General features: G+C 48.7%; 5 protein-coding genes across 5 annotated transcripts; 4 read left to right on the plus strand and 1 right to left on the minus strand.

Moving 5' to 3' along the window:
- The first annotated feature begins 30 nt into the window (after nucleotides 1-30).
- EV420DRAFT_128004 (component of IIS longevity pathway SMK-1-domain-containing protein) lies at nucleotides 31-4,728 on the plus strand. The gene is made up of 12 exons (XM_060468184.1): nucleotides 31-362; nucleotides 414-547; nucleotides 791-962; nucleotides 1,013-1,135; nucleotides 1,188-1,384; nucleotides 1,481-1,577; nucleotides 1,630-1,707; nucleotides 1,761-2,668; nucleotides 2,722-2,851; nucleotides 2,906-3,079; nucleotides 3,131-3,300; nucleotides 3,347-4,728. Exons 1-12 carry the CDS (start codon nucleotides 113-115, stop codon nucleotides 4,328-4,330), a joined length of 3,417 nt encoding a protein of 1,138 aa, XP_060333517.1. The 5' UTR covers nucleotides 31-112; the 3' UTR covers nucleotides 4,331-4,728.
- Nucleotides 4,729-7,439: 2,711 nt separating this feature from the next.
- On the plus strand, nucleotides 7,440-9,368 carry EV420DRAFT_128494 (uncharacterized protein). The gene is made up of 10 exons (XM_060468327.1): nucleotides 7,440-7,922; nucleotides 7,977-8,088; nucleotides 8,143-8,207; nucleotides 8,257-8,266; nucleotides 8,319-8,384; nucleotides 8,436-8,750; nucleotides 8,800-8,865; nucleotides 8,924-9,019; nucleotides 9,072-9,125; nucleotides 9,183-9,368. The coding sequence occupies exons 1-10, from the start codon at nucleotides 7,789-7,791 to the stop codon at nucleotides 9,234-9,236; spliced, it is 972 nt and encodes a 323-aa protein (XP_060333518.1). The 5' UTR covers nucleotides 7,440-7,788; the 3' UTR covers nucleotides 9,237-9,368.
- Nucleotides 9,369-10,749: 1,381 nt separating this feature from the next.
- Nucleotides 10,750-17,195, plus strand: EV420DRAFT_1305075 (adenylate cyclase). The gene is made up of 5 exons (XM_060468469.1): nucleotides 10,750-11,086; nucleotides 11,209-12,490; nucleotides 12,539-12,699; nucleotides 12,755-14,349; nucleotides 14,405-17,195. Exons 1-5 carry the CDS (start codon nucleotides 10,958-10,960, stop codon nucleotides 16,788-16,790), a joined length of 5,553 nt encoding a protein of 1,850 aa, XP_060333519.1. The 5' UTR covers nucleotides 10,750-10,957; the 3' UTR covers nucleotides 16,791-17,195.
- EV420DRAFT_128721 (uncharacterized protein) lies at nucleotides 17,158-19,902 on the plus strand. Its single transcript, XM_060468331.1, has 6 exons — nucleotides 17,158-18,516; nucleotides 18,569-18,751; nucleotides 18,809-19,153; nucleotides 19,206-19,410; nucleotides 19,461-19,504; nucleotides 19,560-19,902. Exons 1-6 carry the CDS (start codon nucleotides 17,230-17,232, stop codon nucleotides 19,647-19,649), a joined length of 2,154 nt encoding a protein of 717 aa, XP_060333520.1. The 5' UTR covers nucleotides 17,158-17,229; the 3' UTR covers nucleotides 19,650-19,902.
- Nucleotides 19,903-20,046: 144 nt separating this feature from the next.
- EV420DRAFT_1640085 (jumonji superfamily protein) lies at nucleotides 20,047-26,026 on the minus strand (the record flags this gene model as incomplete). Its single annotated transcript, XM_060477053.1, has 11 exons — nucleotides 20,047-23,149; nucleotides 23,202-23,365; nucleotides 23,424-23,671; nucleotides 23,723-23,750; nucleotides 23,806-23,986; nucleotides 24,036-24,390; nucleotides 24,446-24,515; nucleotides 24,578-24,675; nucleotides 24,725-25,073; nucleotides 25,146-25,346; nucleotides 25,403-26,026. 11 exons carry the CDS (start codon nucleotides 26,024-26,026, stop codon nucleotides 20,047-20,049), a joined length of 5,421 nt encoding a protein of 1,806 aa, XP_060333521.1.
- Between the last annotated feature and the right edge of the window lie 102 nt (nucleotides 26,027-26,128).

The raw sequence follows: 26,128 nt of genomic DNA on the forward strand, positions 1-26,128 counted from the left end.
TTGTCAGCGACTGAATCGGTCCGACGGTACCAGACCGTGGGACAGCACGCGTTGTTCGTATACTGTCTAGTTTTCTTCCCTGCACTCCGTCGCGGCCAACGTCCAGCCCGTCATGGATGGAGACGTTGGCGCAGAAAATCTTCCTTTATCGCTCATTGTGATACCTCCCGCCTCTGACACCGATGCTGCCGGCCGTTCGACCCGTATCAACGTTCCACTTTCCGATGAGCCATCTACCTCCGCTTCCGACTCATCTTCGCTCGACAGCAAGCTATCGGAAAAGCTACCTGTTGTGTTGAATCCGCCTCCAACATCAATTACTGACACACTGTCTCAAAGTCACTCAGTGGCAGCGTCGAAGGGTGCATCTGAACCGCAATCTGACTCTTCAAGCCTTGACGACAACCTCCTAGATGTCAACGGACAAGTCGAAATCATAGAAGCTTCATCTATCAATCGAGATGTCACGAACGACGGCCTGGATGTAGTTGGTGAAGATGGACAAGACTGGGGCCAAGAAAATGAGCATGAAATGAAGCGCGTCAAGGTACGGCTATTCCTTTCCTTTATCATATCATGATTCTTTCTTGTATTCCATCACACTGTACCTCATTCCGTTTAATTTTGGCCAGTATGCATGCAATGGTGCTCGCCTTTTGTTGTGTGGCAGCTCCTCCATCTTCTGCTCTTCTCCTCTCCTCTCTATGTTCCATGCCGGTGCCTTTTACCTTTTGCCTGATATTCTTATACTTATACTTGGTTCAATCGGGAAACTCACCTCGTCATATAGGTCTATGAGCTCGTAGGATCGAGATGGCACGACCGAGGGACTGCCTTCTGCTTTGGCCACTTCTCTCAGGACGGCACTGAAGCACTTTTGACTGCTCGATCCGAAAGAAATCTACAGGAAGTTGTGCTCAGTACAACCATTCGCTCAAATGACGTATATCAACGGCAGCAAGGTATGGCATCTCACCTCCATTTGTCAAAGACGTGCTAACCATCTTTTAAGATACATTGATTGTTTGGACAGAACCAGATGGGGTGGACTACGCACTCAGCTTTCAAGAGGCTGAGGGTTGTGCAGAGGTTTGGAACTTTATCAGCGAGGTCCAGCGACATATGAACCTTGGAGGTGCGTTGTATTCTCGGTCTCTGTTATCCTGGGCTTACGACCTCTGCCGCAGACGACCAAGGCACCTCCATAGGATCTTCGTCCCCCATCCTTGGCCCAGAAAGCTCGGCGACCACCTCGAACATTATTCGGTCGGGACATCTGCCCACGCCACAAATGGGCATAATCGGCGATATTGAAGCGGCCATTAAAGGGCTAGCCAGGACACCAGTCGTCAAAGAGCGGATATGCGAGTATATCCAGCACGAGGTACGTTATATCGCGCGTAGTGTACATCCCGCTGCTGTTATATCAATGATTGGACGGTAGAACATATACTGATATTCACGTGTTGTCACTCATTAGGATTACATCAAACAATTAATTGAAGTCCTTCACGTTGCCGAACGAGAAGAAAATTTGGAGAACCTGCATGCCCTCTTCAGCATTATGCAGACGATACGTAAGTCGCATTGCACCTCACAGCTGCGATATTCTAATGATCTCATCTTTAGTAATGCTCAACGATCATGGTATGTATGAGCACATCTGCGAAGACGGTCTGTTCTTCGGAGTAGTCGGGATGCTTGAATGTTTGTTTGATATCTCCTCGTGGTTCTTGGTTCCTGACTAACCCTTTTTCAAGATGACCCCGAGTTTCCTTCCCACAAGGCTAATTATCGCGAGTTTCTCACAGAAACAGCGCGTTTCCACGAGCCCATTACCTTTCAGCCCGCCATTCAGCGCAAGATTCATCATACCTATCGTCTGCAATTTCTCAAAGACGTTGTGTTGGCGCGCGCTCTTGATGACTCCACCTTCAACGTCCTCAATTCCTGTATTATCTTCAACCAAATCGATATTATCAACCACATACAACAGGACCTCACCTTTCTGCGGGAAGTAGTTCGTCTCTATGTGGATGAGGATATGTTGAGCGGAGGCGGAATCAGGAAATCACCCCCTCAGGTCCAGCAGCAGCAGTCCAATGGAGACGTCAAATCCTCCCGGACAGAAACGATTGGGAAGCCGCCTAGCGCAGATATAACAAATGGAATACATCCGACGACGCCGATACCTCCAGCGACTGACCCTGACGATCAGGGGTTTGTACTACGCCGTGAAGTGATTTTTCTCGTCCAACAGTTATGCGTCATGGGCAAAAATGTTCAGCTGCCCGCCCGAATGGCCCTGTTTAGGTCACTCGTTGATCGAGGTATTCTGTTTGCCGTTCAATGGGCGTTAAACCTGCCTGAGAACAAGGATGCATCTAAACCTGTTATCAGTGCTGGTGGAGAGATTCTTGCCGCGCTGCTGGATCACGATATTAATGGTGTTCGAGGACATGTGCTCAAGCAGGTGGTGGCTATCGAGAAGGAGCGTGACGCAGGGAAGAAAGGTTCCGACAAGGCTGAGACAATCCTCGAGATGGCGTGTAGGTTAATGGCGCAAAGCAAGGATATTGCCGTTCAAAGCCAGATTGGGGATGCTTTAAAGGTTTGGCTAGATCTTCCGCTTGAGATGGTGACTACTGGAGGCGGCTCGGAAGCTCATGTACGTTGCCATATATACACTTTACTTATACTTCCTGATCTTGCTATCCTCAGCCTGCTTCCAAGATGCCAACACGGAAGGATGACCCGGGTACCGAACGCTTTATGGACTACTTTTATAAAGATTGTGTGATGACGTTGTTCTCGCCATTCAATGAACTTCCGGAATGGAGAAACACCACTGGTACGTCGTTTCCCTGGCTGTTGCTGACCTCGCTCTCAAACCTGGAGATAATAGAACCTGTCCTACACCTCACTCGGGAACAAGCCAACGAATTCGTGTATTTGTGTGATCTGTTGTACAATTTTGTCCTCCAGCATCATTTTCGAAGTCATTTCTTCGTGATGTCGACCAATATTATGGTTCGGGTACCATCATTGTTCAAGGCACGGGATAAGCACCTACGACATGGTGGGTATTTACTTTCCTTACTTGCTGTCTGAGGTCTTATCTGTCCTCAAGCTGCTTTCCGATTCTTTCGGCTGTTGCTCAAACAGAACAACCCGAATATCCACGGACAGATTATGAAGTTTGACATCTTCAAGCCTATCCTAGACCTGACGTTGCGGGAATCGCGGAGGGACAACCTTCTAAGTTGTTCATGTCAAGAATACTTTGAACACATGCGAAGGGTGAGAATTTTCATATTCTAGAAGCTTTGGCTCATTGTTTTTCCAGGAGAACATGAAGGACCTCATCAAATTCTGCATGACGAAACACGAAGCCGAGATCAAGGCTTTGTGCGATACGCCTCTTGGTGCTCAAAGATTTCAACTCTTTATTCGGAGATGGGAAATCAATAATGAGCCGATCCCCACTGAAAGTAAACCTGACAAGTTTGATCATCGCGGCTGGCCCATCCAGGCTCGTACGCTTGAAGCCGAGGAAGAGGACTACTTCAATGCAGACGACGATGAGGACGATTACATTCCCTCCATTAGTCATTCGTGGAATCGCGGCAACAACACTTCTACGTCGCCAATGAACACGCTGAAACGAAAGCGGAGAATGGCAATACGTGGATCGCCAAGAGGTTTCTTCTCATCACAGCATTCCCCCATACAACATTCACCTATACCCAGTCCTCCACCTATGCGAACGCTCTTAACCCCGCTGGTGGATTATGATGAAGAAGACTCAGACGAGCAAGAAGAGTTAATCGGGCCAAAGCCATTAAACTCATCGAAGACACCTCTACCACCTTCTCCAGAGCTTTCTGCTTCTTCGACTCCTCTACTATCGAATAGGCGGTCCCTATCACCAGGCCCACCACCAAAACGACCCGCCGATGACGACGACGAAGAGGACAACCTCCTGGAGTCTCTGGTAAGACAGAAACTGCCGCTTCGTCCACAGTCTCCTGCCCCCGGAATGATGTCTTCAATGTCTGGCATGGGTCTCCTACGGCCCAGCGAGAAGCGCCGACGGTCAGATGATGACGATGACGAACTAATGGAACGTCTGACGAAGGTCAAGAAGCAAGATCATGGAACACAAAAGGAGGGCGCAGGTGGGCCGATAGGCCCTCGAGCAAAACCCGGGGATGACCCGCCTCCGAAAAAATTTAAAATGAAAATCGGAGTTGGGAGTGTAGCAGTGGCCTCTTTACCCCCAAATTCGGCCCCTTCAGAAACCGGCGCCAAGGACGAAGATACAGGATAAGACATATCTTGTCCGTTGTTTATTTGCTACAACGTCCATGATGTATCTAGATACATGCCCATGCCTTGTATAGACGTACTGATGTTATATTATTTGTCGGTTCCTTACTTATTCATTTTCTTTGGACATTGTGATTATGTTGTGGTGAAAGGTACCGGTGATGATGTGTCCCCGCTCGCTAAATCTTCCAAAGCATGGTCAAGTAGCGGTCCGACGGATAAGGAACCGATACTTACAGCAAATTTCTCTCACAGATCATCCTGCGTATCTGAGTTCTCTCTAGGATGTAGTTACCCGAACACCCTACAATACGCGAATGGATAAGGGGCAGTTCCAAATCGTCCAAGAACTCGTGTTGACGATAATATGATCTTGACTGCGAACATCCTTCTCCCGGGACTGTTACAGGCACAATAGATGCTCGAACAAGAAGAGATGCCGTGACCGTGTGTTGGAATCTGCGGTGAGAACAGTGTCCCCGGTCGCCGTCGCAGAGAATGATTCAGATCTTTCAACTGGGGAGCTTCAAGGGGGAAATGTTGGATAACACGCGCACCGTGTGCTCAGGCACGTTTGCCTAGCGAGTAGATAATGTTTGCTTAGAAGGCAAACGAGTACAGAATACTACGAAATCTAGCTACTTAAATACCATTTTGTATCTTCTAGTACTTTCTTTCTCTTAGTAAATCCTTACTCAGCAAAACTCGGGCTAACTGGACATCGTGCCAGCTCGCACAGCCACAGGGTCATCAATATTCCACAGGAAAAGGGGATGGGACGAAGTTATACCATACTATGCCAACACATCCAGGATATCGTGATAACACTGACGATAGAGAATCAGCTGGTGCCTTTAGGGGCCCGGCAAACTGTGGTATTTCCTTAACATCCCAAGGAATAGTAACATCACAATTTGACCGAGAACGATATGGACCACAGCTGATGATAGGTTCCACAGGTTCAGCTGAAGAACATAAAGTCGGGAAGGCGGAAGATAAATTAGCGCTCCAAATTTTGCACGTACTGACCTTCGTCAAGATTCAAAAGAGCTGGATTGTGGGTCACGAAGGAAACTACGATATGGCATTCGGTCAAACACACGAATGACGACGATTCTCCCCTGAGACATTGATATGTCACGATAGCAATCAACAAGTCGTGCATTTTTAATAATAGATAGCATACCATTTCTCTGCGGGTTGTTTTCTGATTCCAAAGCAGAAGATCATTGTTGGAGGCGGCTTTTTCGCCATTCCCGCATATCAAGGTAATTCACCGCTGTCTTGGATCCTGTAGGGTCTCGAATTGTTTGCTTGTGAAGTATGATACTTAGCTTCTAAACCGAGGGGATAAGCCACAGACATCATGCCTGTGAATATGTGAACAGAGGTGGAAAAATGGCAAAAGCGAGAACTCGCCCTGAAGTCGAAATAAGGAGATCTTGAGATCCATACTTTCCAAAGTGGTACATGCGTGAGCCCGCCAAGGATACCGTCCATAGTTTCTGCGGGGAAAGTGAAGCTGATGGAGGTCGGGTACAAAATATTGTAGCAAGGACGTTTCCGAATCTCATAGGCCGCCTGTAGTAATACATTCAACAGCCCGGATATCTTGTTTCCATGAGGTGGTATACCTGCGCAGTAGAGAGGTATTCTGAGAGAATTTCTGGTTGTAAACAAATGTTAACGTTCAGATTGCAAGCATGCCCATCGACACCAAGCTCAAGTTAATAGACCAGAATTGGAACACTGTCTACCACGCACTGCCAGAAATGCCGACAGACCGGAATGTAACCCGTGAAGTCGTACACGTGAGAGGAACAAGAACACTTACTTGCCTACCGAAGAATCGCCAAATGTCGGGTATCAAGTGAGCTGATAATGTGCCCCGCAGGTCCGCGACTAGGAATCTGAATCTGCCGGGGACATGGCGGTTCAAACGCAGGTCCAAGGCAGGTTCGGACCGATCCCGGGACCGGCACCGACGTTCCTGACCTAAATCTGGTCAGTACAATGCCTGCCTTCTTGCAACCTCTTCCTGCGCTTTCCTCTGCTTTGATTCTTGTTCTTGATTTTCTCGAATGATCCCAGTTCTTCGTTGCGGCAGAGGAAGGACCCGATTGCTTCAGTGTACGTGTGTTTGCACCTTCAGAAAATGCCGCCTCTGCCATCGCTCCGAGCTTTCACCACCGTCGCGCCTGTCTTGAAGGCACGAGGATATAAACTGACCCTACTTATGCGGACTCGCGGAATCTCTGCAAACCCATGAACCTTACAACTTCATCGAGCAGGAGCATCACGGTAAATTCTCCGAAGTTTGCAACCTGAGATGCGGATGATTAAAATTTACGGCATATTATTGATTTGCTACCAAACTAGAGACACGATTTCGTGCATATCCTCTGTTACGTCTCTTGTGGTTAATATGAACCGGCGATATATGAACGTGCGTGTTTAGTTACGCTGGAATTCCCCGGATTGATTAATCAATTACTGTCGGCTGCGGCCTTTACATTTGTAGGTAGCCTCAGGAAACGGAGCGTCTTATTTCATTGTGGCGCCTCCGTTTCGCTGGAGAAAAGCGATGCTGTGCCTGTTAAAAGGTAACCTTAGGATGAAGACGCATAAAGTAGGACACGCCTCCGGGGCTACTCTAGGTTAGGTAAATTCCTCGTCCTGCCAAGACCTGTTTTCTGAATCAAATATAGTGAACACAGCCCTCAAGACGGAGTCGGGACTCAGTAATAATGGATGCGTATGATCGCACGCCATCAAAAAATATAGTAGTACGTGCAACAGACAAATACAAATTTCCGCGCGGATATCATGTTCAGGCTCAGTTCCAATGAGATTTGATGGCGCCAATGCACAATACACCGCGTGGCAATAAAAAATAATTCCTGCTAATGATGCGGTACCTTACAGAGTTGCAACTTTGTATCAAATTAACGCTAAAGTGGATGAGGAATATCGTCTGCGAGTTGATACGGTATAGGCCTCAAGCAGGGCCTGACTGTTTCCATCCCTTCACTTGTTTCCAAAACTCTAGTATGCGCTCAAAGGTCATAACGAATTGTCAAGATCGTCCGACTCTAAACGAATTCCGATCGGTACCCAGTAGTTGATCGACCCCAAAACAGGCCAAAATGGCGCATTGCTACTCCGAGCCTCCCTGAATTCATGGCCCTGCTCATTGCACATGCTTTGCGGATTATTCCCTTAGCTACGTGCAAAAATAGTAGGCAGAAGCATGGGCTACCAGAGGCCCTTCCAGCCGGTCTTCCCCGCCAAAGAATGCAAATTTTCAAGTTTCAGCCCTCTGGGGTACATGATCATGACTGCGCCGCCTCGCTCCTGATATAAAGGCTCATCGCTTTGAGCTTGCCATATCGGCGAGAACTACATCACCAGTTTCTGTCCTTGACTAGTACATTCTTTTCTGCCCTATCCTCCACGGTGATGATGGTTCCGGCGTGGTCTCTGCGGTTCTTTGTCGTAGCAGCCTTCGTAACCCAGCTGCTAGCGCGACCGACGCGTTTGGACTCTATTCGAAGAGATTCAAATTGCACCGATCCAACTGTTCGTGTTAATTGGTAAGATTTCGGTTCTGCTGAACTGTACTGGGTCCCATTCTAACGAACGTCTAGGTCGACCCTTACGGATGATGAGAAGACTGCTTACTTTGAAGCCGAATTGTGTCTCATTTCCTTGCCTGCTCAGACGTCTATTCCTGGAGTCGTTACACGATACGATGACCTCGTAAATGGCACTTCCTACCAGCCCGTTCCTTTGTCTAATTTAACATGTGACCAGGTTGGTGCGCACTCCATGCAGGCCGACACTGGCGCCGGCACGGATTTATGGCATAAGACTGGACAGTAAGCGTCTACGATCTTGTGCACAATTTTTGTTTCATCTTTTATGCAGATTCTTAGCGGTACTGGATATCCCACGAAATGCGTATTAGATGGCTGACATGTTCATATCAGGCTCACCGATACTACATGCATACCCACGAGATCCTGCTCCGCGAGGAGTGTGGTTACACTGGAGCCGTACGTCACAACTTCATTGAGGCGAACATATATACTTACGTTCAACCTTAGTTGCCATATTGGTATGAGCTCGAAGACGCTGGTGCATTTAATGAGTCAGCTACCCTGGCCGAATTCGGTGGCGAAGGCCTCGAGGAAAATGACTATGTTATCGTGGACGGGCCTTTTGCCAACCTCACTCGTAATCTCGGTCCAGGAGCTACGAACACACCTCATCTTCTTACCCGTCAAATGTCCTGGTGGAATAGCACACTCGCTAATCAAACATATTTTGACGAAGTCAATGCCCAAACGACCTTCGCTTTGTTCCAGTCCACTCTCAACCCAACAATCCACACCGCTGGTCACAGAGGCGTTGGAGGAGATGTGAGTACTGATGAGAACTGTTCACTTTCCTGTTCTGACTGCTAAGCAGCTGGAGAATATTCTGACGTCCCCCAATGACCCCGTGTTCTTTTTGCATCACACTTATCTGGATTGGGTATGTTCTGTGTAGGAACTTATACTTAGCTGTTGGCTCATAATTTATGATTTTATAGGTCTGGTGGAAGTGGCAGGGTGACAACGAAACCCGGATTTTCGACCTTGAAGGCGCTGGATACGAAACCCAGTCTGAACCGGCGACTGGTTGGGTGGTAAGTGTATCGCACTTCAGTTGCTTGCAAGGAGTTTATATGGTGATGCTAGGAAACGAGCGCGGAGACCAACATTTGGGTCTATGATATTATACCCAACATTACGGTCCGTCATCTGACTTGCTATGCTGAAGCTATTTGACTGAAATTATCTGACATGAAGGTCGGAGACGTCTTATACACCCAAGGCGGCTATTTGTGCTACATCTACGCTTAAGTAGTCTCGCTCACTAGCTGCTTTCCCCCTCTTTTTCTACCCTTTAATTAAACCACTGGCAGCGATCCGTATGTGATCTTGCTAAAAAGGGACCGCAACAAGTAATAGATACAATTAAAATACTACAGGATTTCCTTTCGACGTCCGCAAATCCAACGCCTTTGATAACTAATACCCGTCATGTTCAAGGACGCATTGAGATATTGATTGGACGGAAGCCTTGATTTCAAGTCATTGCGATATGCAGCACATACTCGCTAAGGCTAGTCTGTTAATTGATGGCACTTTGACAAGCCAATTTGAATCATCGATACTTCCACCCAAACACCCCAATATGGTTGTTCGACACTGCATCTGGATACTTTACCAATTTCTCCCACTGAAGGGAATGTGACTGTACGACGTGACCTTGCGTTTAACTTTTCAGCATCAGGCTTGGGCCAGACCCAGGTAGCCATCGTAGTATGAATTTGAAGACCAAGTCGTTTGGATACAGAGACATAGGTCGGTAAGCAGGGATGTCAAGGGTGTGAAATAAAGGCCATATACGTATGAAAAGCATTATTGAAGGTTATTGACGTTGTTCAGGTCCAGCAACGCCAACGTAAAGTAGAATTTGACACACAGGCACAGCCGAACTCAAGCTAAGTAGTCGCAAACGCAATCACCAGGTCAAGTTCCTCCGGAGATAAGTGAATAGAACTGGTTGTCTGTCATGACCAATGCCTTAGCACAGATAAGAGTAATGATGTCGAGGAAAGTCTAGAGCCAGAACCTTAAGCGGTGTGTCTACATGAGAGAAAGGCCTGGACTGAGGGTAACGTCAATTAGTGGCGTAAAACAACAATACCCAGGGAAAGAATATCAATTCTAGTATGCGTTTCGGGTCACGGAAAAAGATTGGCTCTAGGCGCATTCCTAGAATCTAAGACACGAGTGGGTAAAGCACGATAAGATTGATACCAATAAGCATGTCTACGTGAGGGGTACACCTCCGTTGTATTGTAAGGGCACGCTAGAGTGATATATGTTTCGTCGAAGTTGTGACTCTTGTGACGTTTCTTTTGGCTTCTTGACATGTCCAGCGACGTGAATAATTTGTTTGCGGGAAAAAGGCACACCGAACCCTGAATCCGTCAAGGTAAAGTGGGGTCAGAATATGTAGTGTGGCGAACGAGATTGTACGCAATAGTCAGTGATAGCCTCTAGGAGTCCAGAATGTCGTGAAGTAACATCACAGAACTGGCAGAAGTTTGTTATAATAGTTCCGCGGGCCGGACATGGATGTCTCACGAGAAGCAAGATAATCGAGAAATCCAAGAGATGCTATATGACCTACAACTCGTACCACATAATAATGGCGCCAGCGCGCTGAAGATTAACGAAGCTGCCAGGAAGAAGAAAAGTGAAATCGGCAACGTGGTCAGGGGCTGTGCCAGCTATTTGTGCCTGCTTTTCAACGGCCTTCTGTCGAAGAATAGTCGGAGTGATTGTTCCGATTACCACTTTCTCTGTACCATCTTGGTCCTTTCTGTTGCTGCGTCTCCGGCATTTGAGGGCTATTTACACCGCGAAACTGTCGGATCGTGCTACAGATGCGGGGGTAGCCTGACGACTGCTCAGGAACTGGTTACCTTGTCTTGCCATTTTACCCTCAGCCTTTATTCTCTTTCAAGGCCTATTTCGGATTCCGCTATTGATAATTTTGTGGATCGGCGGCAATGTCCTCAACGACGGAAGTGTCTCTGCGTATCATTGACGTTGTCGACGACAGAGGGCAATCCACTATGATGCCGGATAGCAATCTACCACCGACTAGGAACGTCGACATTGCACCTTGGGAGGAGCCGGTGCGTCGTGCAGCTTGTTTCCGAGGCGTCTATCATGTGTCGAGGCCTTGTCAACCTGTCATGGCTTTCCCTCCTCACCTGCGCCTCGTTTTGATTGATGCTGATATCTGTCTACTCAACAGCCTTCGCCGCCTGCAAAGCGGACCTTCGGATTTTCGCACAAATCTTCGTTTTCTTCCTTTCGGCAGGGGAGTATTGGAAGCATATCGAATCGCGTCAGTCGTCCATCTGAATCCCACAGCTTGCTCAGTATACCAGACAGTGCCAGCACTAGCGCGAGCATGCTCGACACCTCCCTCTTCACCCAGGCCCCTCAGCTTCGCAAATCCAAGTCGTCAGTTTTTCGAAATCTTATTCGTCCGCAGCGGTCTAGGGGGGCTCTACGCTCAAGCTCAGATGAAGCCGAACATCCGTCCCTTCTTCCCCCGCCCGTCCCCAGTCCCCAGTCCTACTTCCTTACCACCGGTTCTTCTCCTCCCTCGCCCTCACCTAAACACGGTTTGAAGAAGAAGAGAAGGAAAAGGGACGTGCAGGAGACGTTGGAGGTTCCACCCACGCCACCACCAAAGGACGATGAATTGCGGTTGGACACCAACCTCGAGGATCTCGAGGGCATCGTCGATCCTGCTTTATGGGCCAAGAGCGACTCTCCAAATTCTCCCAGTAGCGGCGGACATTTCAACTTCAATCATTCACGTACCCATTCGTCCGATCACAGTACTCTGAGCTCCCATGCCGGTCTACCGCCACTGTCCCATTCCGACTTTCACAATCCTTTCACGCCTCAGAATTCATCATATCCTCCACGTACCTCCTCAATAGCAACCGCCAGGCAAATGAACGGCGGTTTCATCGATCGTAGAGTGTCGCCCAAGACCATTACGCCGCGTGCGATACCCCCGCCTGTTATTACCAGACCTCTTTCTCCGAAAGAAGAGGTGGACGATTCCAAGCCTTCATGGGTCGCACCCGAGAGCTGGGCTGTCCAACCAGAAGGCGAAGATCCCGAAGAAGGATATTCTAGTGAGGATAATAGTGCTCAGCCAATGCCAGAAGATACAATGACTTCAAAAACCTCCATCTCCATGGCGTCTATGACTAGTAGCAATGGTTCTGTTCAGAGTCGGAAAAATATCGACGACAGTCTTCCCGCGAGTTTGAATCCGCATAGGAATCAGAATCGGATCGCCAAACAGACATCAAATGGAATTCCCAAGTCTTTAGTTCACCCTGAACCGCATAAAAACTACACAATCCGTATTTATCGCGCCAACAACACCTATCATGTCGTACAGGTCGGCTTTCAAGTCACGGTTGCTGCGTTGACGCCAAAGCTCAACGCGAAGCTATTATTGGGTGCAGACAGAGAGACACATCGATTGTATCTAAAGGAGCGAGGCAGAGGTTCGTGTCTTTGTCTTTTGTTTCTGTCGTGGTTTTCATTATCTTCAGAGCGTATTCTGGCTCAACAGGAGCGACCGGCTGAAATCGTGCAAAGGCGGCTGTCACAAGCTGGTTACGACATGTCAGACGGGGTGGAGTTGCTTGGAGGGGGTGAAGGGCTTTCTTTCCTATTAAGATTTGTGTACAAGAGTCAAGTCCTTGGTCCAGCTGTTCGTGTCTCTTTCTCTTTCACGATGAACGCCAGTCACTGATGGCCTTCTACAGGAAAAGGATATCAATTTCGACAACTATGAGTATGTCGATCTCACATCACGCGGTTTACGCGCTATTCCGGTCGACTTGCATAAACACGCCGATTCCATTGTCTCCCTATATCTATCACGCAATCCCATGCTGGAGATTCCCCTTGATTTTATTCAGGACTGCACTACCCTCCGCGAATTGCGGCTGTCGCATATGGCTATGAAGAAAGTGCCTCATAGTGTCAAATCCAGCGTCACTCTTCATCGGCTCGATTTATCCTGCAATCGCATCACTGACCTCGATGATGCATTCCTGGATAATATACCCGATCTTCAATATCTTTATGTGCAGAACAACCGTATAGAGAAGCTGCCGTGGTCCTTCCCTCGTCTCCGAAACCTCACTACCCTGAATATCTCGAACAACCAGTTCGCTACATTACCTAAAGTTGTGTGCGATTTAAGCAATTTGAAGGATTTGGACATCTCCTTCAACTCTATTTCGGAAATTCCGGACGAGCTTGGGAACTTGCGAAACTTGGAACGACTGATTATTGTCGGGAACCAAGTCTCCAAAGTGCCTCATGACTTCTCCAAACTCGTCAGTCTGAAGCAGTTTGATTGCCGAAGGAATCAGGTAGCGGATTTAACGGTGATATGCATGTTACCCCGCCTGGAACGACTAAGTGCAGATCATAACTCTGTGCACTCACTAGAAGTGGCACTCGGGCCCCACCTCACCTCACTTGACGCCTCTCATAATGCCATAACACAGTTTTCATTGATACCGGGTCCCATCGGACAATCTCCCTATGCCTTGACATCCCTTGATGTTTCGTATGCGAAGCTCTCTGTGCTCGACGAAACTGTGCTCGGTCAACTAACATCACTTCGCTCACTCAATCTCGACCACAATTCATTCCGATACATCCCAAACTCATTAGGCGAACTGCAATGGCTCGAAATCCTTTCCTGCGCCGACAACTCTCTCGACTCTCTGCCAGATTCCATCGGGCGTTTGCAAAAACTGGAAACGCTGGATGCTCATAACAATAGTCTAACAGAACTTCCTGCTTCGATTTGGCAGTGCGCATCGCTGTTGAAGATCAACATGACGTCGAACCTGCTTAATATCTGGCATTATCCAGCAAGTATGAGCGTTGGTGCGAGAAGTTCATCTGGAGATATATCCATTGTAACGGAGAGGAAAACATCCACGACGTCATTAACACACTGCACCATGCCACCGCTGGCATATTCATTGGAAAAGCTGTATTTGGGAGAGAATCAGTTCACCGATGAAGTTCTACTTCCCTTGACGATATTTAGGGAGCTCCGGGTCCTAAATCTCTCGTTCAATGAGATTCAAGATCTACCTGCGACATTTTTCCGGTATCTTACGAAGCTGGAGGAGCTGTACCTAAGCGGAAATAAGCTGACGACTATTCCGACGGAGGATCTTCCGAAGCTGACGAAGCTTTCCGTATTGTTCTTGAACGGAAACAAACTACAGACACTGCCTCAGGAACTGGGGAAGATCAAGTCGTTAATGACCTTGGATGTGGGAAGCAATATTTTGCGCTACAACATCAACAATTGGGAGTTCGATTGGAATTGGTAAGTTCGACTGACGGTTTCCCTGCAGTGAACTGCTCTGATCTGTCCCACTCAGGAATTTTAACAAGAATCTGAAGTATCTCAATCTCTCCGGGAACAAGAGGTTGCAGATCAAGGCTGATTCCAGAATTCTTGCGAACCATCGTTACAGTCGCGATTTGAATTCTATCAGTCGACAATCTTTGGCTGGTTTTACGGACCTGACGCAGCTTCGCGTCCTAGGACTCATGGATGTCACCATCACCACCACCGGGTCAAACGCCAGCGTTGATATTCCCGATGAGAATGACGACCGTCGAGTCCGAACGTCGCTTTCCACTGTTATGGGTATGGGCTATGGCATTGCAGATACTCTGGGAAAGAATGAGCATCTCAATATGCTTGACCTCGTTCATGAGTTTCCGGGTCGCCCAGGAGAGTCGGTATTCGCAATGTTCGGACGAGCGCAGCCTCCAAAGGCGCTTGTAAGTGGTGCAAGCTCTAATCGGCTAGCGAAGTATTTGCATGATAGATTCATCGAAGTCTTCATGACCCAGCTGAGTTCATTGAATGCCCAGCATAGTGAAGGAGTCCCGGATGCCTTGCGTCGTACATTTCTCAAGCTCAACCAAGACCTGCATGACTCCCTTTTCTCTTCGAATAGGAAGCTGTCTGGGAGTTCTAGCCCCGGCAGCGTTTCTCATTCACATGATGCCTTTCTGACGCGGAGTGGTGCATCCGGAGTTGTACTGTACTTTGTTGGGAAGACGATGTATGTTGCGAATGCAGGTAATGCGCTGGCAGTGGTTTCCAGGGGCGGCAACGCGCACTTGTTGTCGACGAAGCACGACCCATATGATAGGGAAGAGACGAAGCGTATACGAAAAGCTGAGGGCTGGATATCGCCTCCTGGACTGGTCAATGACGAGATTGACATCTCGCGGTCATTCGGTTTCTTCCATCTTCTTCCTGTGGTCAATGCCCGGCCTGATGTACATTCGTTGGAGCTGAACGACTTGGACGAGTTTGTCATCATCGGGAATCGGGGTCTCTGGGATTACGTGTCTTATCAGACGGCCATTGACATTGCTCGACGAGAACGAGGCGATCCTATGATTGCGGCGCAGAAGCTGCGTGATTTTGCCATTAGTTATGGAGCAGAAGGTAGTACCATGATCATGGTTATATCTGTCGGTGACCTATTCAAACTTCTCGATTCGCGCTCTCGCCAGCCAACGCTTGATCCAGCCGTTGATCCATTGCTTGTTGCTAAGCGTCTTCCGCGTCGACCTCGAGATCAAATCATTGACCGAGACATTAGCCGTCTGACGGCGGAGGTTCCTGCGCCCACTGGTCACGTCACTATTGTTTTCACGGATATCAGGAATTCCACACCTCTATGGGACGTTAATCCGGGAATGCGGTCTGCAATAACGATGCATAACAAGCTCCTTCGTCGTCATCTGCGCTTCTGTGGTGGTTATGAAGTGAAGACTGAGGGAGATGCGTTTGTGATCTGTTTCCAGACGGCCGTTTCTGCACTGTGGTGGTGCCTCACAATCCAGCTGGCATTGCTGCAGGAGGCTTGGCCGTTGGAGATGCTGGAGTGTGAAGACGGAAAGCCAGTGTATGATGACCAGGATCGTCTCGTTGCGCGGGGACTTTCTGTTCGCATGGGCATGCATTCCGGTTCTCCGATATGTGAAGTTGATCCTATCACCCATCGAATGGACTACTTTGGCCCCATGGTCAATCGTTCAGCACGGATTGAACAGAGTGCTCAGGGCGGGCAAATTATGTGTAGTGCAGAGGTTCTTAAGGAGCTGGAGATGAGCAGGGTGATGGATCCTGAGGCGGACGTTGATCCCACCGATTCGCTTTATGAGGCTCTGGAGGGTATTCGCCGTATGGGGATGGTTGTCGTCCCTGTGGGAGAAGTGAAGCTAAAAGGCCTGGAGACGCCTCTGACCCTTTCTACAATTTACCCTTCCGAGCTGGAAGGAAGGAAGCAGCTCCAAGCGAAACCTGCCTCCTCTAACCCTTCCGGTTCTCGTGTTCAGTTCAGCATCAGTCAAATGCGCGACCTTGGGATGCTCTGCCTCCGCCTTGAGGCACTAGCGACCGGCCGTATATTCCGTAGGGTCGAGGAGGAACCAACGCCGGAAAGGAAGCAGAGTTCAGCTTCCATCGAAGATGCCGAAGATGCCCCTCCCAAGTATCTGTATGGTGATCCTGATATGCTTCTTCCATCCATGAACGACAGTATGTCGGGGTCCGACCTAATGTTGCTGTTGGACTCCATGGCTGGGAGGATTGAAAATGCATGCCGAGCTATCATGGTGCCACAAGTGGAGTCGCCATCTGATTCCCTGAAGGCTTCCTGGCGTGCGGCTTTAGCTGCTGAGGGTGGGTTTGATGAAGAGATGCTAAATATGATATTGGGTGTTTTAAATGGTATATAGCTGTGTTTATTGTTATCTCGCTTTCTCAATGCTCTGTACATCAAGTAGACTTTCGATTAATGTAGTCTAGTTGCAGTCGACATGTTTTATTACTGGTATTATTACACTCATGTAACATTTTACGAGGACGGTTTTTTTTTTCGAGATACATAGAACTTGAAGAATCGTGACGTCGCCATGGATACTGTGGCGCCCTGGCTTTTCTGCTGCGGGGAGTCTAACTTGGCTACTAAAAGTTACTAAACCACAGATGCCTTACACTAAGCTCGAGACGATTGACTACTGAATTGGTGGCGTTATAATGTACCTGACCCGGAAGCGAATCAGGTCACGCAATTTTCTGAAAGTAATTTAAGCCGGGTAAATTCCATTTGCAGGGAATTGCCGGTGTGCTCTGAGACAAACCTTTCCTTGGTGCATTCTGCCTTTGCCTGTAACGATGAGCTCACCTCCAAATGATATTCCCATCCTGTCGACCTCGCCGGTGACTGCGCAAGGCGGCCCGCCAGTCCATCGCAGGGACAGCGTCACCCCAAGCGACGACCGTCCTCGACATTCACCTACTCTTGTTCGCTCTTTCGACCCCAATGACCCTCAAGTAAGGGAACGCCAAAGGACCATGGACGTTGACATGGCCATGCATCTTTCCAGAGCACGTCGAGAGACCATAATATCGTCCCCAGTGTCGTCTCCATACGAAACTCTGGCTCCTCAGGATGCAATATCGGCGCTCTCGCCCAATGAAGAGAACGAGATTAACATCGCGCGAGGCGATGCGGAGGCCGATATTGTTGGAGACGATGCGGTAGCGACGAGACGACAGCCATCCTTTGTCGACTTGCGCGGCCACGTTCACCAGAGTCATGACCCATCCTTGCTCGCCGGCCTTAACACCAACTGCGAACCTCTCGATGATCCTTCATCTTCTGCGTTCGGTTTGCCTACATACCAGGCGAATGCTTCTCAACCAAGATTCGACTTCAGAACGATGGAGGATTTTGCAGAGGCAGAAAAGGCGACGTTGGGTATATCAACCCCTGCAACAAAATTTGTGCTGCCAGAGTCGCGGAACTTGCCCAACGAGGGTCCTTCAGAAGGTTCAGGCTCTTCAGCCTTCACAATCCCGACCCCCCGTACGGCTCGGCAGCGCAAGCTGAGTCAGAGCAACACGAATCCTCGTATGCGGAAAGGTATTGGCAAGAAGCTTGCTCTGTTTGAAGGAAACGTAGGCGCAGTTCCTCCTCCTCTTCCTGGCCGTCTTGGGATGCATTTTGTTGGTACCCAGCATCCTTCCTCGACTGACGACCTCCCTGCTCAAGTTCCCTCTGGACCTGGGTTTGGTATCTTAAATACCGGTCATGATCGCCCTTACCGGTTCTCTTTTTACTCCAACGCACTCTCTGCTACCATTCATGCCCGAAGTCTTAGCGAACTGCCCGCAGACGGACAATCATTTGAAGACCTCTTTTCCGGTATAGCAGCACCGTCGCCTTCGAACCCTCAGCTCAAAAGTGATAGACCGTCTGCTTTTACACCACCTGATAGACGCCAAAGTTATGCACCAAGAAACGGTCCGCATGGTTATTTTCCTCCAACTGAAAAGCCTTCCTATGACAACGGTAATAGGATAACCGGTGGTATGATGCCAAATGGCAGCTTTGACGGTTCAACCTGGTGGCTAGACATACAGAGTCCTACAGACGAGGAAATGAAAGTGTTGAGCAAGGTGGATGGTCATCTAATGCCCTCACTTTTCCGATTCGCTCACGACTCCCCAGGTTTTCTCGATTCATCCCCTCACAACCGAAGACATCCAGATGGAAGAAATTCGCGAGAAGATCGAACTCTTTCACAATTACTACCTAGTCTGTTTCCGCAGCTTTGACCAGGATCCATACAGCCCTACACATCTAGAACCACTCAATATGTATATTATCGTTTTCCGTGAAGGTACCATATCGGTAAGGCTTTTCGATGTGTCGTTGCATATATCAGCCCTTATATCTTCTGCGGCTTAGTTCCACTTCCGACCCACTCCTCACCCGCAAAACGTCCGTCGGCGTATTAAACAGTTGAAGGACTACATCAACGTCACCTCCGACTGGATTTCCTACGCTCTCATCGATGATATTACTGATGCGTTCGGCCCTCTAATTCAAAATATTGAATACGAAGTCGACAGTATCGACGAGATCGTGCTCATTATCAAGGAGGCAGAGCAGAGTGATATGCTACGGAGGATCGGCACCTGTAGAAAGAAGGTCATGGGCCTGCTTCGGCTAATGGGAAACAAAGCTGATGTCGTGAAGGGATTGGCGAAGAGGTGCAATGAGAATTGGCAGGTTGCGCCGACCTCAGATATTGTAAAGTCTTCGCTGCTTCCTGTGATGCGCTATGTTCACGAACACGTCCTAGGGCCTCTACCTCTCGGATATTCAAGACCATCTCATCACCATGACGCAAAATCTCAACCACTACGAGAAGATTTTATCACGCTCTCATTCGAACTACCTGGCTCAGATCTCTATCGAGATGACAGATGCCAACAATCAGATCAACGACGTTCTCTCGAAGCTGACTGCCCTTGGTACAATACTCATTCCGATGAACTTGATTACCGGTACGTTCAGCGTTAAACATGTTCTCTACGAGCCTGAATCTGTTGAATAGGTCTCTGGGGAATGAACGTCCACGTACCTGGCCAGAATGTCCCGGTGAGTCTTGTCAAGCATTATCCCGTTTTCGCGTTATTTATAACGGCATTCTCAGGGATACGGTTGGTTCATCTCGATAATAGCCTGTCTTACCGCTTTTGCAGTTGTCGGAGGCTACTTGACGCATAAATTTATGCGGCGATAGACTTCAGCACTCGATTTCATAATATTATTATAATCGTTGTATTTCTATCATGATTGACATTACGTCTAACTAGCATACGGATTCAGATATCGTAAGGGTTGCTAAACGTAGGCACTTGCACCCGCACCCACTTTTGTCCATTGCAGTATACAACTACAAAGTTATTTACTCTCTCCACGAAGCAGGTATCATTCTTAATGTTCTAGTCGATGCAATACTATTTCCGGGTCATGCCATGCTTTTTTTCTTTGTTCACACTATGGTGTGAAAACAACAGGGCGTGTTTCTTCCTATTCAGAATATAACATTGATATTACATAGCAGAGAACATATAAATACGACAGCTGTAGAGCATAAACAGTATACCAGACCAACAATTAAACCCAAAATCTATGCATCACCTATTTCTCGGTAAAAGGGAAGGCGAGGTCTTTACGTCAAGTAAACGGGCATTATGTGCATCATATGTAGGACCTGAATACGGTGGATCTGGCGTAGACATAATCATAGCAAGGGATGGTGAAAGCGTCTGACGGGGCGTGTGTAGAGGCGGCAGAACAGGTGTGGTCGTTTGGGACGCCGATGGATGACTCGGAGGTTCCAGAGAACGCCGTTTTGGGGAGGGCGCTCTAAGAGGCCTAAACTCTTCCAAGGGAGACTCTTCGTAGTGCTTGCGCTTTCTCAACGGTTGGGGCTCGATAGGAATAATCTCCCGTCGTGGCAAGGTTGGCGACGACCCGGGAGGAGGGAGAGACGGGTTCCACCGAGACCACGGAGGTGGTGGAGGATGTTGACCAGACGATGGCGAATTCGATAACGGTCGAGAAGATGATGCTACAGGTATGGCAGCGGGAAGATGTCGGGTATGATGAGACACGCCATTGTGGGGAGGAATGGGAGCTCGAGAAGAACCAGGTGGAGGTATTGAAGAAGAGGACAGCGGATGTGGCTCCGCATTTGGTGTCTCTGGCTGTCCAGGGCTGAACTTAACGAGCTCAACGAAAAGCGTCGCCATATAGGGCGGAGGCAGCTTCTTGTAAATGATGTCTTTGCTACAACTTTCCAGCATCTCTTCAACATTGACGTAGAGTTCAGGGGCAATATTGCCTTCTGCTTCAAGAGACATCACCACTAGATTCTGTAGCGCTAGATTGAGCAACTCACCGTATGGTTTAACTCTGACTTCAGCGAACGGATAGGGCCTTCCTTTCCGTAAACAGCAAAGAGGACATGTGTAATGCTTCCGGGCATGAACCGTGGGTTCCTGAGGGAAGAAGACACAACCTGAGTGATAGTGCTTCTCACATGACTCGCACTGGACCGTTGCATAATTGAGAAGGTAAGGTGTACGACCTCTGCATATGCATCGGGTCCCGTCCGACCAGTCACGATCGATGTCCTGGCCAAACGTGAACTTGGGCCGTTTGCGTTTCTTCGGTCGCATAAGAGGGGGTCGTCCGGCCAATATGCGATGGAGTTGGGCAAGGTCCAGCCCAAAGGAAACGTCGGGATTGGGGGAAACAGCAAATTGGATCTTGTAGAGCTTACGCATGTAGTGTCGGACTTGGTGAATGAAATCGGGTCGTTGATGATCAGGTTGTGACGTATACGACAGAAACTGCCCAATCACGGCTGATAGGCGATCTACGCGATGAATGATGATCTGCAACTGCCGCCAGTCATCGGAATAATTTTTGGTTATATCAGGTGCATTCCGGAGGATGTGTGGAAGGTAGCAGAAATGCCAGTTTCGTTCCTTACGAATTTCACCGTTCCAGTGATGATGGTCGCAAAACGGACAAGAACCTCCGTTTTTAGCACATTCTCCATGGAATCGAGCGAAGCAATAGTCACATTGCACGGCGTCAGATGGAATTCCGGCAGGTGGAGGGCGCACCGGGTTGTTACAGATGCAAGTGAAGAATTCATCTGTAGGGGGGTCGTCGTCCTCTTTGCGGGTGCAAGCCAACACGTCGTCAAGGATATCCTGACCCTCGGGTTGTTCGTGCTCCTCGCACCACCAGGGTAGCTCTTTCAGCCACTGTTCGTGCTTTCCAAGCTCCTTCTCGACTTCGTCAAAGAACGGCAAAGTAAACATTTTCAGGTGGTCTCGCGTGTAAGAGCGCCACTGTCGCAAAGTAGCGAATAAATCCTCATTCGAAGACTTGCGGTACATGTTGTTCTTCACTTGTTCACATCGCGTCTCAAGGTCAACTGCAATTTCAGCAGTAACTTTGAGATCGCGCACTGCGGATATTTTGAAGTCCTTCTCAGCACGATTTACAAGTCGCATGACGTCCTGCGGTCGAGGTTTCGATATATCGGGTTCAGGATGCAGCCAAGCTAGAGCCTGCTTTTCGAAGTCTTTCGCTTTGGCACGGGCCTGCATGAGACGGTCGAGAACTGTGGGATCAATGGGGATGTTACTGTCCAGGTTAGAAAACTCTTCCAGCTCTTCGATGGTTTTAATGGGTAGGGAGAGGACACCCTTTGCCCGATCTTCCCAAGTGTCTCCGACGCGCTGCCGGCTTTCTAAAAGCTGCACATACTTATCGTCGGCCGGCATATTGCACGCACGGGTACGTGTCAGGAGTTGGCGCACCTCCTCTAGCGTCAGCGTAATCTCCCCATCGTCCAGCTTCTCCTTGAGCTCCTTGCTCAGCTGCACCCTTTCGACAATTTGTTCCACTCGCACCAGTGCATCAAGTAGAACATTCAAAGACGAACCCTCTAAAAGAAGACGTCTACACCGCTCGATATAGTCTTCAGCTTCAGTGTCCTGATCTCCTCCCATGAGCACATCAGCCTGTTTCTTCATATCCTCAGCTCGCTGCGCCAGATTTTGTAGCGCCGCTATTTCGGGACAGTCGAAACCGAGCATATCAACCTTCTTCAGAACCTGATACAAATCATCAAGAGTTCGATCAGGTCGATCTGAATCGTCCACGTCGTTCAAAGCGTGACGGCCTCGGGAACGCCTGGACCGTTTGCGACTCTGTTTACGAACGATGAACGCATTGGCTTCATCTACCCATTCATTAGCCTTGGCGACACACTTTTTAAGATGTGCAAGTTCGGGTATGTGATAGTTAATTCGTTCCCCTTCGGCAAGAAGTGCACGAAGAGAGCGCAGGGGCGGTTTGGGGCTATCAGAAAGCAGTTTGGAAAGCTTTGTTTGCCACGTCGAGGGTATGGCAGCACGCTCTTCGACTTTAGCAAGGATTTCCCGTAATTCATCGTCCGAGAAGCGTTTTCGCAGCGTGTACGTAGCCTGGTGATCAGCCTTGTCGCAAAGCAGATGTGCATGGTCCACACACACGACTTGCGTAGTGCAACTGCTAGTGACTTGAGAGAGATAACAAAACGCTTTACAGACAGCGCATTGATACTGGTCTTCTGGTCGATCTTGTTCGTCCAAAATCTGCGCCATGCCCATGGATCGCGCGGTCTCACGGTCTCGCATTTCTCGATCTGTCATTTCCCGTAGACTGTCTATTAGCCTGCAATTGTGTTCATCAGGTTCGTGCGGTATACACAAGCATTAAAACCAACCATATAGCCGTTGTGATTGACTGCGACTGTTGAGTAATGGTAATGAGCAACTCATCATGCGAAAACACAGGTAGCTTTCTGTGATCACGGTATCTTTGCACACAATCTCTACCGTGGGGTAACCAGTCAGGAAGCGCGAAGTTGACGGCCTCGTTGAAGTTGAGCTGCACATAAATATTATTTTCCTGAAGCCGCGGATGTAAAGAGAAGACGAGTACTTACGCCATGATTGAAACCTGCGTGATAAGATTTGGGGAACGTGATCACAAATTCTCCCGCCCTCTGATTGCAGGCGAACACGCGTACGCCAGCCTCCTTGACAAGTTGCGGATTCATAAGCGTGACCAATTGGAAAAGGAGGTCAGGCTGAGCTTCGAATAGATCAGGCGCTTCACTACGAATTGCAGCTTCGAACAAATCTGCATCCTCGCCAGCAATTCCATACCACGTCTTCGTTTCACCCCAGTGCACTGCAAAAATGATCAATATATGACGGCAAAACGAACAATCCGAATCCTTACTAAAGTTAATACTATATGTGTAATGATCCTGCCGTAATGATCAATCCAGGCTACTCATTTTATGATCGGCAGGAGTAACGTACCTCGTTGTGCCAACAGAAAGTCGAAAATGTCATTCCTACGTAAGTCCATGGAACAGTCATGCCAGAAATATCTGACTTGATGAACCGCAAAAGAGAATCGTTGACAATAGGAATGTTGTTAAGGTTCCAGGGGTCTTTTGCATAAGGATCTAGTGGATGAGATTCCATGGTAGGCATGGCACTACGACAGTAAGCGGGGCCGAGACAGCCGAAGAAATAAAGCCGCTCACCTTCCATGTGTCGTAGAGTGCACGTCAGCACCGTATTCGATCTCAACCGTTTCATGAGGTGTCTGGACCAATCTCCAGAACTCATTCTCCATTTCGTACTCAGAGAGTATCACATTACCGATACGAGTATTTGTAGGATCGTCGATGTCCATGGCATTTTCCGGCCTTAGCGGAGGATGTGTTTTGAACCAGACGCGCCTAAATTCTGCGTCTCGGGCTTGGAAACTGGATAGAGTATGCTCGTCGCCTTCATCAAAGCCAAAATCGCGGCCAGACCCTGAAAGACAGGCGTGGCAATACCACTGTCCTTTGGGAATGCTCTTTACGCGTGGCGTCAAACAGAATGTGTGAAAGCCTAAGATTGTGTTGGCGCCCGAGATCATTGCAAACACAGGGAAGGTGTGACGTACCACAGTCACAGCCATCACATAACAGCATAGAGGTCCCGTTGTCGTCCTGCAAGCATATTTCACAATGTGCCTACGTTTTACGATTTGTTTATAAGCGGGAAACTATCTTCTTGGCATGGAAGTAAAGCGTACCTCTGTTATTTCTTTAGCGCCAATTTTAGAGTGAAGAACAGCCGGTATATCAACCGGGACGGCAGGACCAGCGTTAGCAGCGGATTTCTTTGTGTTGGCTATGATGATATGAGCACATATATCGAAGATAGGTAAGCAGTCACGCACAAGATGTGGGGTCAGATGAGTTGACCCGCCTGCTTCGACGGGGCTTAGTGGGTGTGCCGGGGCCGTCATCTTCCTCATCCGAGTCAAGTGGCGGCTCTGAAAGCGGACTTGAAGGGGTTAGCGGACTGAATGTAGGTGCAGGGTCGACGCCGTTCGCATCTAAACGACTCATCGGCTTGCCCGACTGGGCGCTTGAAGGTGTGTTAGGGGCATTCCTCGGTTGATCGCAGAAACGCTCATAGGGCAAGACAACTCGCAGGTAGGACTGCTTGATCTGTGTGGCTAGACCTTGTATGCCCCGGTAGCCAAGGAGCCTTCCCAGTTCTGACCATTTCTTGTCTCGGGTGACCTGTATATCGCAAGATGAGGTCCTAAGATAATACGACAAGGGCTACAGGCCACAAGACGCTGATATGCTTACCGCTTCATATCCTCCCAGTTTGTTGACCTCCTTCTTGAGGAGCCACAAATCCAGCGGCTTGTGGTTGATGGTCGGGATAACAACGCGCGCATTCCCCTGCTGCTTATGGAATCGATATAACTGCTCCAAGAAGTTGATCTTTGCTCTAGATGCAGCCTCTATTGAGTTGAGACGCTGCAGACGTGTTTTGAAGCGAAATGTCTGAAAATTGACCATCGTCAGAAAAAGAAGTTTCAACGGCTGAAAAATGTACAAACTTCGGTATTTGTCACGAAAGGCATGTTCCAGCCTTCTGGCGGTACAATCTTGCAGATACCAAAAGCTTTTGCCTCGTCTGCGATAGAGTTGACATAGGCCATCGGGTCCTTGAATTCCTCCGCAGTAGGAAAGTATTCAGGACAATCCTGTATTTCAAAGGGGCGGGAGACATTAAGTGGAGGTTTATAGCCACGAGGACTTGTTGTTTTGACAGTAGAAAGGTCAAGTGTGGGAGAGACGGGTATGGGGGCGGCATTGCGGTACATCTCTTCCAAAATGTCGGGAGGCTCGGAGTCATCACGATCGACCGAGTACGATATTTCTCTGTCTTTCATAGCAGCCAGAGCATCTGTCTTTGATTTCCGTGGTGCCCGCTTCGGTTCAGAGGAAGGCTCTGGCAGAGGAGTCCTAGAATCACGAGTCGGCTCGTCTTCAATTGGAATCGCGCCCTCGACTGGAATGCTGATACAAGAGTAAAATGTGGGAGTTGGTTGGTCCGGCAATTTAGAGGAGCTTGCAGAATTAGATATGGCCTGTGCTGGGGTGGGCGTGGTGAATCGGGAGGATTTGCTCCGTTTCGAGGGCGACCCTCGAGGCGTGGAGGTCGAAGGACTGCCGTGCATGAAGTACAAAGGCAAGAAAGAAATTTCCTGGAGATTCCTGGAGGATTTCCGATATGTTTCCTGACGTTCCGGTGGTCGTTTGCTTAAGAGTTGCTGCTCACC

This window comes from Desarmillaria tabescens (genome assembly GCF_030435595.1).
Source record: "Desarmillaria tabescens strain CCBAS 213 chromosome Unknown EV420scaffold_10, whole genome shotgun sequence".
Lineage (NCBI taxonomy): Eukaryota > Fungi > Basidiomycota > Agaricomycetes > Agaricales > Physalacriaceae > Desarmillaria > Desarmillaria tabescens.